The sequence below is a fragment of the Diabrotica undecimpunctata genome, unplaced genomic scaffold (assembly GCF_040954645.1).
Source record: "Diabrotica undecimpunctata isolate CICGRU unplaced genomic scaffold, icDiaUnde3 ctg00001402.1, whole genome shotgun sequence".
Taxonomy (NCBI): domain Eukaryota; kingdom Metazoa; phylum Arthropoda; class Insecta; order Coleoptera; family Chrysomelidae; genus Diabrotica; species Diabrotica undecimpunctata.
The window spans coordinates 1-15,595 of record NW_027312258.1 but is presented as its reverse complement, the minus strand read 5'-3'; the positions used below and the strand labels follow the sequence as shown (position 1 = coordinate 15,595).

The following is a 15,595-nucleotide window of genomic DNA, read 5'->3' as shown; positions in this document are numbered from 1 at the left end:
TTGATGAATCAATATACACTACTTATTGATCTAATGATTAGGTATATTATATACAAACATATCTTTTGATCCCATCAAGGGTAGCGCAGTTAACATATATCTCTAGTGTAAGTTTTTAAATACACAAATGCTAAGATTTACTAAATATACCCCATTTGAAATCGCTTAACAGCATTTTTTATGCCCCCACTATAGTTAAAATAGATATTTTTCATTTAAAATCAATTCAACTGTTTCATTTTAGGTTTGCCATAGATTAGAGAGTTAGAGTTAGATCAAATATATATGTAAACGTGTATTCCAATAACTACGTATTGCATGATTGTGAGTGCTTAAAACAACACTACATCAGTATACCATAAGTCGCTATAGCGACTTAATATGTTTGTTACCTGTTGCTCCAAACGTTTCTAATTGTATAGATACTAGGAGAATAAGATACCCACACTTTATCTAAGATATCTTTTTAGTTACTTCTCTTGTTAGAACTATTTTTTTTAAGCATACCCTTATTTTATATTGCCAAAGTTTCCATTTTTAAAATTTGTGATATGATCATATTGCATATTACTTGATATAGCTTAATGATGCTTTGTGGTATGGGTATACTATTTTATTTGTTTTAATGTTAAGTTTATCCGCCTTTTTGCGTCCCAATTGAAAGTAAGTTGACTTCAAGAATTTGTTCTTAATGATAATATATATGGTAGGTAAAAAATTAATGTATACTTTTTTTGTTTAACTTATTGTAAACAAAGGCATCCAAATTAATTGTTAAACAATTTTTAGATATGTTTAAAATAAAAGATACCTTGTCTAAAAGTGTCAAGTAATTTAATATTTACTCACATATCAAATACATATGCGTAATTTCAAAATTCTGATACCGTAGAATCAGAATCCAATACGTTTACATTTATTAGTTACCCTACTTTAACTCTCTATACGTAATGTACTGCAGTACAAACTATATTTCACCATACTTTTTCAAGTTCGGCAATGTACTACACAATACTTGAATTCTGAATAATTTTTAGTTAAATTCAATACAACTGTATATACAAACCAATCGGTTATGGTCAGAATAATAAGCTTCCCTCTTTATTGGATAAGATGTCACCAGATCAGCACTAGAAACTTCATTTGAGTTTCCAGTTAGCAAATTTGATGGAATACCGTTCCATCAAATTTTCGTATTCATTTCTGCGCTACTTTCTTTCAAAACCTATCTTATTATGATTTCGTCATCTAAACTATCCAACTTCCTACGCAACAACAAGTGTTCTTCCCTTATCAACTCAGCCAAAATCTGCATGGCCTTGTCAATTTGCTTTAAACCAACTTTGCTGTATGAAGCTCTGACATAGCTGCAAGCTGCAGTAGGATCCGCCATGTAGTTTTGTCCTGGAATGAAGGTAATGTGTTTCTTTAGACCTCTGGTTAACAACATATCGTAGACATCAGAGACACCAAGCACCTTGAACCAGATGAACATGCCTCCTGATGGTAGTTCCCATTCACAAAGTCCTTTGAGATGTTTCTCCATGCATGAGACTGTGTAGTCACGTCTTACTTTGTAGAATGAAGCCACTCTCGAAAAATAGGCAAGGAGACCACTATTGCCCCACTTTTCGAAGAGGTTTTGAAGAATTACCTGAAACAAAAGAGGAACTATTAGATAGAATTCAAGAAAATATTATTTATTTTTACTTGTGCTTATAAATAATGTGCTTTGACCTTCTTTTACTTTTAAACTATCTTTATATAGAATATCTATTTTATATTTTAAATATTATAGTTCATCATTAATTTACATCGTTTAGCAGTCATGTTCAAGTAAGGAAACATGGATTATCAGCAATAAAATAGTATAATTACTATACCTCATTATAATAGTATAATTTTTTTAACTATTTTTTTAAAATGTGCTGTTCCACTCCACATGTTTTCAGCTTATCTTGTTTCGAGCTATCAATTTAGCGACATCATTGACGGGGTCGTTGCTACTACATTAGTCAAAAATGTAACTTCTTACACCATAACGATTTAAGTATTTAGATAATGGCAATAGAATTTAATAAAATTGTTACGAACTGGTTTTATCTAGTTTTACTAATGTTATGTTTGACCTTTGCAAACAGCTTGCGCTGATAACTGCAATTATCATTTGTTGTAACTAGATTATTTGGTGGGTCAAACTGGTCCGATTAGAAAACTAATTATTTATCAATTTAGTAACTTAATAAGTTAGACGTTTTATCTGAGTAATTAAATCATCGTCGGCAAATAATCGACCACCACTTTACCAAAGAAAAACAAGATTTTTTTAAAAATGTAGACGTGGAAGCTAAGTTCATTGTGCAAATATTCTGTTTTTGAAAGATAAATTAGAATTTTTACACTGACTGGACATGTGTATGGAGCTTATGGTTCGGATAAGCAGATTTTTAAATTTTATTAATTATTGTACATCGTACAAAGTGTAATCATTTTTATTTTCTTTTAATAACTATATTTTGGAGAACTGAATTGATTAATTATATTAATTTAGAATCAATCCTGATTTCAACAAAATAGTTTAAAAGTTAGAACTTAAATTTACTTTTCGTGGCAAATATCTTTATATTATAAAAAAACAAGGTATCTAAGAGAGTCATGAATATTTAGGTCAGCGACTGCTATTTGCAAAATAATTTGAAAAAAATTTAAATGCTGATTTATTACCATGACACTTATGATATTGTCGCGGTTCGTGTGTTCCTCATTTTTTGCGTCGAAAAAATATTACTGAATTGCTACCCTTTTTGGTGATTATTTTTATCTCATTGTCTAATCTTCTTCTTTTGGCATCATAACCCTGGATGGATCTTTGCCTGTCTGGCTATGTCCTTCCATTCAGATCTCTCTTGTGCCCTTCTTCTCCATTGTCTTCAGGTCGTTCATTGTTTTCAGGTCGTCTTCCACGTCATCCAACCATCTCGTTCTGGGCCTTCCTTTTTTTCGCCTTCCTATGGGCTTCCATTGTAACATTTTCTTTGTTGTTTTTGCATCGTTTTGTCTCTGCACATGTCCCAGCCATGACAGTCTTTGACTTTTCACAAATCTTACAATGTCATAACCTTCATTTAACTTATTAACCTCGTCGTTTCTCCTGATTCTCCATGTGCCATCTTCCTCTTGTACCGGGCCATATACTTTCCTCAGTATTCTTCTCTCGAATGTCCTGAGTTGGGCTTCATCTTTTTTCGTCATTACCCAAGTTTCACATCCATAGGTTACTACGGGTCTAATCAGTAGATAGTCATTTTGGTTCTTTTGTCTAATAATTTAGATGTCATCAATCTTTTATTAACATAGTATGTACGATTCCCGCTGGAAATACGTGCATTAATTTCGCTACTTACGGAGTTCTTCTGATTGATTTCTGTGCCGAGATATGTAAAGGCATCCACTCGTTCGATAGTATAGTTGTCTATTGTGATATTATTTTCATTGTCAGTTATTCTTTTGACTGTCATATACTTCGTTTTGCTTTGTTTATTTTGAGACCTCTTTTTCTTGCTTGAGGATCAATTTGTTTGAACACTTCCATTAGTCGTGGCTTATTCCTACTAATGATGACTACATCGTCTGCATATGCAGTAATTTGTACTGATTTGGTGTTTATATGGCCGGTTATATTGGTTTTTCTGATAACTGCCTCAAGAACTCGGTTGAATAGCATGGTTGATAGGGCATCTCCCTGTCTTACTCCCATGTTGATGTTAAACAGGGGAGTCAGTTCTCCATCTACTCTGACTGCGGCTTTTGAACCCTGCAACGTCATTTTTATGAGGCTGATGTATTTCATAGGTATACCTAGATTACAAAGGTCTTCCAGCATTCTGTCTCTTTTTATACTATCAAAAGCTTGTTTAAAGTCTATATACATATTATATAGGTCTATGTCGTATTCATAAGCTTTTTCTTGTATCGTTCTTAGTATGAATATGTTATCTGTAGTGGCTCTATTTGGTCTGAATCCATTTTGATAATCACCAATTATATTTTCGGAGTATTCTCATTGTCTAATAAAATTTACAAATTTCACAGAAAAATTTGCACGTCCAAATTAAAAGATTAAACTTAAAGAGAGTACCTCTCTCTAACGAAAATCGAAAATAAAAGGGGGATTATAAATAAAGCGTCAATATGACGTCATTACGAGTTATTAGCACTTAGAAAAGATTATAATATGTTTAGGAAACTACATCAGAATGATGTGGACATCAGAACAGCATTCGAAGAAAAATTTATACCATGTATGGAGAAAGGTTGATCTCCAAGTTAAAAGTTATTGTTTCGTCTACCCTAAATTCATCTGTGGTTCGTCTAATTAAATAAGAAATAGATAAAAATAACCAATGATAGCTGTAAAAATAGCGACTCTGAGATAGCGCGGAAGAAAAGATCTACAATAAATATAAAAGGGTTGTCCAAAGAAAAAATTGTTAGAGACCTAGATGGTGACAGTGATAGTGAAACTGACTTATTAATGTAAATTTTTTTAGTACGGTACTTTCTAAATTGTGTTTATACACGGTAAACTTTCTAAGTATATGTAATTTATGTATATATATTTTTAAATTTTGCTGACCATGGTATAATACCAACTAAAAGTTTTTACAAATTTTCGGAAAACATGATTGGTTTAAGTATTTTTTAAAATATGTAAATATTTTTAAATACAATGGTAAAAAACCATCTTTTAAATGCATTTAATTTGTTTTAACTATTATAAACAATTCTGCAAGTCCAAAGTCTGGAAAAAGTGTGATGGGAAATTAGCAAAAAGTTAAGTCCAACTCTGCCTTTGCTGAGACCCCCGTTGTGTGTTCAAATAAATGTTTATCGGCCTTTAAACGACAATGAATCTCTTAGATAACTTGGAGCACTATGACAGTCGAACAATATGCACTATAACTACGGTTAGAATAAAATAACAAATAGCGACAGCTTACCTGTGAAAGCACGCTAGAGTGAAGGATGCAGCTTGAAATGTGTATCTCTATATTTTGAATCAACCTCTTTGGCCCAGTGACCCAACCAAGTCTGAGTCCGGAGCTAAGAACTTTTGACATGGAATCCAATCGAATAACTCTTCCTTCGGTATCAAGGCTAAGAAATGACACAGGTTGCTCATCCAGGAAATGTAAGAAGTAGTAGGCATCGTCTTCGAGAATAAGAATGTTATATTGGCAACAAATTCGGTATATCTCTTTTTTTCTTTCCGTCGGTATCGTTCTTCCAGAAGGGTTCGATGCTGTAAGTAAACACACTATTAAATTTAAGAAAAACAAATATACAGTAAATATTATCCTTACTAACATTTTTAATGATTATGTACCTGCGTTATATTGCTTGGAAAATATTAAAGCGATATGAACAAAAGACAATTGTCTCTTCTTAAGTACAACACTAAAGTTTAGTAGGGCAATTATGGAATATCTCATTTTGAACGACTCTTTTGAGTTATAAGTCAAAATATGATGGTGAGTTTTGATCGGCAAATCAATTTTAGCAACTAATAATTTTTAATTGCTATAATGCATATTTTAGAGGAATCATAATTTATTAGAAGCCACCAAGAAGAAACAATTACACTTTTTTCAATTACTCTGAAGAAAATGTAGTGTGTAATTGAAAAATAATTATTACATTTAAAGATAAATTATCCGATAGTGACATAAGACAGGTCATGTGATGTATGATATGTTATATTGGGGGGATAAAAAATAAAAATTATTATAAAATGAAAGTGACGACGTACCACAAAAGATACAGAAAATCACAAGGTGTAGATTAATTTTTTTTGGTTATACCAGTCGCTAGTCGTAGAGATAAAAATTAATAAATGTGTGAAGAGTTCTTAAAAACAATAGAAGACGAAGGTAAAACAAAAATGAAGGAAGACGAAAAACACATATTACTCAAGGAATGTAACACTAATATGGACACATAGGAGATTACAAGCTAATTGGACATACTGACAATGGTAAAGATACTTGTAAAGCGAGGTTTGTAAAATTAAAGCGTTTAAAAAGTTAAGACTGTTTTATTAACTATTTTAAATTACCTGTTGGGTTTAAATAGATAATTTTTGGCATTTTCCCTCCCCCTTCTTCTGTGTACTTTTTGCAGTTTTCTAAGGCATCGATGAGCTTTTGAGGAACGATACCAAATTCGTCTTCGTCAATTCCAATAACATTAACATTAAGAGGTTTGATCTACGAAAAAAGAGATAACATTATTTAAAATCAAAAGAATATTGTAACAATTATCTTAAATTTTAGACACTACATATTATTCACTAGCTTACTGATTATTTTTGAGTCATAGTATATAAATAATAGTACTTACGATGGCCTCCGTTCCAGCATAATAAGGATTTTGCACCAACATACTATCATTTTCCTCTAAAACCATCTCCAAAACACGACTCATTCCGTCTTGCGATCCGTTTGTTACCAGAGTTTCGTATTTGTCCCAATCAGGAGGGTTATGTACATCTTGAGTGAAAGACTTGACCGATTTCACCAACGCTGGATAACCTTGAGTTGGAATATACTGCAGAGCGGACGCTAATTCTTGGCCAACAATGTCGAATTTTGATCCATCTTTTAGCTTGACAGTAATAGACTCAAACGGAAAAGTGATTTCATTCGGAACTCCTTCGGCAAGGGATATTTGTTCCTTGGGGCCACCATATTGCCGTTTAGCTGAAAATAAATTATTTGTTATATAACTATGACTCTTTAATAATATGCAACTACAAAAATATGATTACCATATATAAGGTAGACAATGCTATCTTGCTGCAATATTGTAGTGTAGTGTATAACAAAATTAGAAAATACAATCAACAAAATAAGTAAAGAACTAATATTCATGGGATGAACTAAATATTTAAGTGTATTCAAAAACTGACAAGATGAAACTGCATATTTGTTTTTAGGATTAGTTGAACTAAAAGTAACCAAACATGAGTAAAGTCGTGAAAAGAAGGAATAAAAAATAATACCAAATTAAATACAAGCCACGACTGTGAGAATCAAAACTATGACCTATAACCTAGTAGTCTCACCTCATCAGAAACACTGATGAAGGTATGGCATGGAGGCCTTATCCATAAATTGAATAGAGCACTACCGAGGCAGTATTCACAACTACTAGCTGAAAGACATTTAAGGATAAGCAGGAGGATATATACATAGAGTTAAAAGAAATCAAGGCGGAAGTACCGCAGGGTAGTGTGATTGGCCTAATTATATACTAGCGATATCCCCGAACGCAAAAATCGCAATATTTGCAGACGACAAAGCTGTGCTGTTCTGGCAGTGGGAAATAATCATGAAGATGCTGCAAGAACTCTACAATCTTCAGTGAACAAGATCGATGATTGGACCAAAAAATGAAAGATAAAATTGAATAAAACCGAATCATTGAGACTTTGTTGAAAGATATATAAAAAAAACATAAGGAACTTAAATTAAAATACAAGAAATTGTACTGATTGCTTGGAAGAAACTCAAAGCTCTCCATAGATACTGAACTTTTGATCTATAAACTCAGACCGGTATGATCATACGGTGCTCAGCTTTAGGGTTATGTCAGGCAGAACAATATTTTAAATATACAACGCTTTCAGAACAAAATATTAAGGAGCAGTGTAGATGCCTCTTGATACGTTAATAAAAGCTACATTCACTAAGACTTAAAGATGAAGACTAGTGAAGAGATAAGGAATTGTGTCAACAATCAACATCATCAACATGGGAATATCGAGGCACCCAACTCCTTGACTATACATAGTTAGTAAGAAAACTAAAAAGGGGGACCATTCGAGTTAGTGTAGTAATTGGTTCAAAAGCAGAGTATAGTGCGGCTTAGTGTGCATGAATGCTTGTGTAAATAATTACTGTAAGAAGACTGTAGAAACATTATTGAATGTAACTATAGTTTTAAGTATTTATCAATATTAACTTAGGACGAAACAGAGCTGCTCATTGATCTTTCTGTTCAAATTGCAGTGTAAAAGGCAACTTTTAAGGGGTGTTTTAGTAATAAAAAAATATTTAGTGAGCCCCTTTCCAATAAAAGAAAAACTAATATAAATAAAAACTTTAACTAAACCTTTTTTTTAATGTGGTTTCTTAGGTAGCAAGAAAAGCTAGTACTGGGCCCAAGCAATAGGCGTCACACAAAAAACCTTTGATTTACATGCTAAATGAATGTCGAATATAGAAAAAGGCGACTCAAAACTGGGTCGAGAAAAAGATACACACCAACTCTGAGTTTATTAACACTCCCTTCATGTGTTAATAACAATCCATTTAATTTCTGTTTTATGATCAATCATACAAAAATTGTCTAATGTGTTTAATTGGCTAATGCGTTCAATTGATTGCAGATACAATTAATTGTTTGTTTATTTTATTTCGAAAATAAAAAGCAACCATTCTTGCCAATTTCGCAAATGACTTGACGACTAAAGATAGTACGGGACACCAAAACATTTACTATAAATGAACACTTCCGGCGAGATAAAGAGTATTTTTTAGTCATCTCGAACAATGTTTTTCGATAAAACTACAGAAAAATAAATAATTATCAGTTAACATTTCTTAACGTTTGCGTAATTGTATCACAACATAAAACTTAGTTATTGTTCTGAAACAATGTGGATAAATTTTTAAATGTACTTAATATGCACAGTACCTAGATTAAAAATTACGGAAGAGGCGATGACCTCATCTATTAGTTGTTTAAGTATTGCATGTGTATCAATTTATTTTGCTGCTCTTCCAATAGACTTTTTAAAGAAAACTCAGTAAAAAAGTTTTGTAAAAACTTCGAAACTTCGAAATATTTTAGTTTTAAAAGTTTTTTTTTTGTTATTATCCTCCATAACTGTTGGAGAAATACAGAAAAACAGTGCAAACTCGTTACGCGGGAGATTTTTTGGTCGCTGAACACGAATATGATGACGGAGAGTATCTGCAATACACCTTATCCCCAGGACAAACTGATTTTGCATCGAATTTCCATAAAACTTCAAGAGGCGTGTCCCATCATGAGCACTAGGTGCTTTGGAGACCATTGCCGACATGATATTTGTATTCAGCGACCCTAAAAACACCAGAATAACGACTTTGCAGTGATTTTGTATCGAATTTATACAAAACTCTAGGATACATAGCTGGTGCTGTACACCACGTGACTTGGAGATGATCGCTGACATTATATTCATCTTCAGTGATCCCAAAAGCATATAAGTAACCAGTTTGTACTAATTTTGAATCAAATTTTCACAAAATTCCTAAAGTCGATGTCCGTCCTGGGCAGCAGGTGTCTCGGAGACCATTGCCATTATGATATTCGTGATCAGCGACCCCAAAAACCCCCGAGTAAAAATATTGAACTTATTTTCATCAATTATTTACAAATTACATGCACTTTGACAAATGCATTTTTCCTGTTTAATAATGCAATTTTCATTTTGACATCATCAATTTAGTTCACAAAATTCCCTAACGTTCTTACGAATCAAAGGCAATAAGTTTCGTTAAGATCCATCCAACTACAAAAAAAAATAGTAGGTTTATTGTTAATTACCTCGCCTATTACATTCCTTCATTTATTTTATTGTTTGATTCATATGTGTATTGATTAGTTACAATAGTCTTTTTGTAATTATAAACTTTTTATAATAACAAACAAAATAAAAAGTAAAATTTTTAATTGCCCGCGCGTAATGAATATAAACTCTGAGATAGCGCGTGTAAAAATATATTTTGCATATCATGCCATTGTCTATAATTTGTTATGTTAATAAATATTTTTTATTAAATTATCCGAATTTCTTAATATTGTTTATTAAAAAAAAACAACGAATTATTATTAATTAAATCAGAAAGTACAAGTGAATAATTAATATTTTATTTTAATGATATCGGTATCGTAAAACTTGCACTTATAGTAAAAAATAATACGTATTTTACATAAACAAGTTCTTCAAAACGATTATTCGTAATATATTTTAAATTACTTATTAACTTTAATGTTAGGGAAATTCTGTATTCTAGTAAATTGTGTTTACGAAGCAAATAAATGAATTTGAATTTTAAAATATTCTTATATAAATATTTTTATACAATAAGACATATTTATATGGAAAAGATACAACTCTTTTGATACACCATGTCAGAAATAAGAACCCAGAATATAGAAGCAATAATTAAAAAAAAACCTAATATTATTTCTCCAAAAAAAGACAGAAGCAAAAAAGGAGAAATGAAATCGAAAAAGTAATAAAGCAAAAGAAGTAGCAAGAAGATAGGTAACTAAAGAATTATTTATATATTAGAATTTTTTATTATTACTAAGTAACAAAAATAATTATTAGATTTAATTTTGAACAAATAAGTACAATGAAAATTAGATATTGTTCTGAAGCTGTTTTTGTGTGGCACTTAATATTATTTACTATTTTTACTGGGAATTTACCAGTTTTTTAATTTAAAATAATGTTTAGTTTGATGTCTCGATTTCCACTTTCCAGCAATCTTTCGGCCTATATTCTCACTAGATGACCAGCCCAACGAATTCTCCGAAGTTAACGAATTCTTAGTGCTCTTCGAACAGTTGGCAGAGTTCATGGTTCTACCTGGATTCCAATATTTCCTTAGAACTTTTCTTTCAAAGACTTCCATCTCTCTTTTTGTATTTTTTGTCACCAGCCATGTCTCGCATCCGTAACATACCACAATAGTAGTTTGTAGCGGAACACATGAGCGACTGAAAAATAAGCTTTGTTTCCTTATATTCATCTTCTTTAAGTTTCTGGTTCTTCTGTTATATCTGTGAAACTTTCTACTGTTTGAATATCGTCCTGTAGGTGTTAGTTTTTAAATATGTATTTCTATTTCGTTCTCTTTTGCTCTTGTTTTTATTTGTAAATATATTTCTGCCGTCTCTTCCGTTCTGCGAGACATATTGCTGATGTGATCAGCATAGGCGGCAATTTGTAATGATTTATTTGTTAGGAAATGAGTTCTTCCTAGATTTAACTGTCTTCTCACATATCCAAGAGACAGGTTGAATAGTGTCGGTGTCAGCTGTCACTGTGATTTAACTATGACTTAACTATTTGTTCGCCATCCAATTTATATAGATCAGAAGGGAACTTGTCAATACCTTGAGCATTGTTATTCCTTTATGTCCGTATTGCTTGTTTTACCTCTTGCATCATTGAAGATTTTATATTTTCGGTGTTTGTCTCAATATGCTGCATATCCATATGCTCTTCATTGGCTTGCGTCCCTAAAAGAGTTTGGAAATAGATTTTACAGACTGATTTTATTTCTGTTGGATCACTGGTTATCTGCATTACTTAATTTCTGCATAAATTTGTTCGACGTCTGTACCCTTCTCTTAAATTTAATAGATATGTATAAGTTCTTTTCTATTACCTGTAAATTACTATTTTCTAATTTTCGTTTCTCTATTCGGTATATTTTAAATTCGCTTAAGACAAAAAAAAATAAGTTAGGTAGAATACAGATTGTCCAAATAAGGCACCAGAATGTAAGAAAAACTAAACAACTGTCAAATAAAAATTGTCCTTAAAATATTAAATAAACAATAGAGGAATAATCAGAAGGTCCAAGAGAAATACCAAATTAATTGAATAAGAATTGGTGGAAGAAATTATTCCGCATGAAGCATAAAATGTTTGGGACACGACTGAATGCTTAAAACATTATTCCATTTATATTTAGAGATATAAAAAGGGTAATAGAACGAATTGCAAAAAAAATCCTTAAACAAAAGACACAAAACAGATACAAAAGGATCTTTGAGCAAACGAAGCTTAGTTATTAGCAAGAGAATCATTCAGTATATAAAAAAGAGTTGCTGAAAATAGACCCTTAAGTTAACCTAAAGAAAGCATATTACATAATACCTAGAAGTAAACTTTGGGACGCAATGAGCAGTATCGGATTGACACTAGCTAATAAAAGAGTAAAAGCGCCGGTAAAATCAAGAGCAAAATGTACAGCCAATTTAAGACGCTGTAAGGACTAATCTACTTTAACCACTTTATTCAAAATATTCCTATTTTGAGGAAAGTTTTAAACTATTAAATAAAAAGTGCGAGTGCGAAAGAATGGGCATAATAATCCGAAATTAATGCCTACATATGCATAAAGTTTCGCTGACGAGCCAGTAATTATCGCACAATATAAAGGTGACCTCGGTGAATCAAATAACACCATACTGAACAACAGGAAAGAACAATGTCACAGTAAATTAAAATGAATGAAGAAGGAGAAATTAAAGGAATAGAAAAATTTAAGCATTTGGGATTCAGTATATCAAACATACAAACAATTAACGAAAATATAAATAATATTAAAACAAACACAAGACTATAAGAGAATTAAACGTGGTGTTAGCATACAAATGCATTACTCGAAAAAAACAATAATTGGGATGAACAACACCTTGCCAAACACTGACACAAGTCTGAATACAATATACTGATTAAAGACCAACAAAAGATGGAATATCTAAGTACAAGTTATATAATCATAGAAAACCCGAATTATTAATGCAGAGGTTAAGAAGCATATGGAAACGAACTCCAATATGATCAATTATATAAAAGAAAAAAGACTAGTCTGGTACGGACATGTTAGAAGAGTGGACTTGCTATCGCTGAATAACCAGAAAAAGTCCAATAAAGAGTAGAAGGAAATACATAACTTGCAATTTGTTCAGACATAAAGTGGATGAGGCAATGGAAAGAAGATATCTGCAAGTTCGAGATTGGCAGAATAGAAACCGCTGGAGAGAATGGTTAGAAGAAGAAATATAGTGAAAATTGTAGTCTGTAACTGAAATTTCAATAGTAGTAACAGTAGTAAAATGAAATATTGGTCTTCCTATCCATACTATCTTATTGGGATACAAATGATTATAGTACCTAACGAAATAGTTACAATGTTGGAGTAGTCATGAATCCATTATTATTGGGATTATAAAATTAATAATCAATATAATAATAAATCATACAAAAGAATTAAAACCAAGTTTAGTATACCGTTTGTAAATATCAACCAAATATTTGGACCTTGTCACCCAACCTCTAGTGACCATTTTAAATTATGCCATTAATTAAATCTTTAAATTAAATAAAAAATTCGTACAATATTAAATACATTCAAAATTATAAAGAGAAAGAAGTATAACCTCTGCAATCAATTTAAATTTTTACATCAGCCAATACTTTCCTTTTTTACAGGTCACATTATTTTTGATGCCAAATGGTAGTAGAAGCAGAACGATTAACTAGTTGACTATATTTTTTATAGAATTTTTTATATTATTGATGATTAAACTATTAATAAATTAATAATAACTGACAAGAATTGGAATAGATAAAATTTGTTATCCAATAAACAATAGGTGCGGCAAATATATTTTAATTTTTTAATAATTAATTAGTTCAATGTAAAATTTAAAAAAATGTAAACATTTAATTACCTAGTGATTAAAAAAAATTACTTACTTATTTCTCTTGTTAAAGCCGGTCTTCTTCTAGCGGATTTCGCGCTAATGAAGTAGGAATAGTCAATAATAGTCGACATTTTCGTACCTTCGAAACAAAAACTTGAGTAGATCTCAAACACCACAACGGTAAAATACCAAAAGGGCAGGTAAAAATTCAGTAAAAGTGAACACGACAGAGCACTGAAACAGAATGTCGAACCGGGCACGTTGTTTCGTTTTTATATCATTGGTTTGCCGCGCTCAAAAGATGATGTAATTTCGATAGAAAACAACGATATGGAATTTCATTCATGTTTTTGTTTTTGGTATCTAAGTAATAAAAACGGTATTTTTTAGATTTTGTAAACATTGATATTGGTGGCCGAAATTATAAGAAGAGATTTATTACAGTTAGGTGATTAAAGAGAGGACAACTTTGAATTTAACAAAAATCATCGATTAAAAGCTGTGGTTGGATATAAACCATATTAATTATTTACTCTAGAGCGTAAAAAATATTATTTATTTCTGTTTTTTTTTGTCTAAATACGATTTTGCTCATTAAGGGTAATAGTATGTCTTCTTCTAGTCTTTTAGGTTTTATTACCGAATTTATATTAGTCGATTATTGGATAGGAATTTTTCTATTCTGCTTAGCTTATTTGGGTACTTATGTGAACTTGTTATGGTTTCCTTTTTTGTTATATTATAGGTCATTAATTGCGTCCAAAAAAGAGGGAGGAAAGCAGTAATGGCACATTTAATAAAAAGCAAAATCAATTACCTTTAAAATGGTCTACTAAATCAGGAGGTTCTAGGACTAATTTTAAGCAAGGTATGGTTCCTCAACGTTTTCTACTTTTAACGATTTTACTGCTATTTTTTAAATTTCTCATTATATCTTTTTACAACTTACACATTCATACTTTATACTTATACATTTAGGTATGTATATGCATTACTAAATAAAAAAGAAAAACTATTTTCTGTATTTTAAAGTAGTATATTGACTGTGATGTGTGCCTATAACTTTAAGACCGTAGACCGTAGAAAAAGTTATGGGGCAAAAAAGAAAAAGCGCCTTTTTTCGTATTTTTTTGCTTCGTTTTTTGAATACATTTTTGCAAAAAAAAATTATTTTTAAAGTTACAAAGTGACATTTCGATAGGGAAATAAATTTTCAACAACTTTTCTGTAAAGTTATATGAATGTAATAATAATGTACCTTAGTGCATAGGGATTATTTCACCCTTTCTCAAAAAAGGCACCCCTTTAAATGGTAATATTCCGCGTTTTCTCATATTTGGGTTCCACCAAATGGGTTCCACCAATTCATTGACGACATGAAACAATAAAACCCCTTTAACGTTGTAGTTCCTTTCTACAGTACGTAATCAATAGCCTAATAAGTTCATTATTATGCATTTATTACTAAAATGCAAACTACATAAGATTATTTTGTGCCCGTGACAGCGTGAGTTACACTTTTTTACCGATAAAATCACAAAACATATTTTTGATAACTTAGTATAATTGTTCTGAAGCTATTTTGTTGTGGCATTTTAAAGTAATTACTATTTAAATGGGAATAAGCCACAATTAAAAGTTAAAGTACGTTTATTGACGTTTCAATTTTTTCCGAAATGGGAATTGAAACGTCAATAAACGTCAATAAAATATAACTTTAATATACTTTAAAAGAACCTGCAATAAGATTACAAAATATTAAGTTAATAGGTTACGTAAATATGTTACTTATATTTACTAGAATTCACATAAAACTTTTTTTACAATTTCGTCAGAAATTTCAAAACGATCATGCCTGCATTTTGACTTTGGTAATTTTAATTTGACAGCACGTCCCTACTCTTAGAAATGAAGCTAAGATGAATATGTTAGGAGAATCAAAATGAATTTTCTGTTTTTATTAAATTTTTATATTGTCGATGCAATAACGAACTATAATGACATAAAAATTAGTAGGCTACTCTGAGATAGCGCG

The 15,595-nt window shown here is 31.1% G+C and overlaps 1 protein-coding gene across 1 annotated transcript; it reads right to left on the bottom strand.

Annotated features, from left to right (window-relative positions):
* Nucleotides 1–461: 461 nt before the first annotated feature.
* On the bottom strand, nucleotides 462–13,816 carry LOC140431589 (kynurenine/alpha-aminoadipate aminotransferase, mitochondrial-like). The gene is made up of 5 exons (XM_072519482.1): nucleotides 13,613–13,816; nucleotides 6,400–6,758; nucleotides 6,116–6,266; nucleotides 5,001–5,302; nucleotides 462–1,654 (listed from the first exon to the last, which is right to left on the bottom strand). The coding sequence occupies exons 1-5, from the start codon at nucleotides 13,689–13,691 to the stop codon at nucleotides 1,226–1,228; spliced, it is 1,320 nt and encodes a 439-aa protein (XP_072375583.1). The 5' UTR covers nucleotides 13,692–13,816; the 3' UTR covers nucleotides 462–1,225.
* Nucleotides 13,817–15,595: the final 1,779 nt, after the last annotated feature.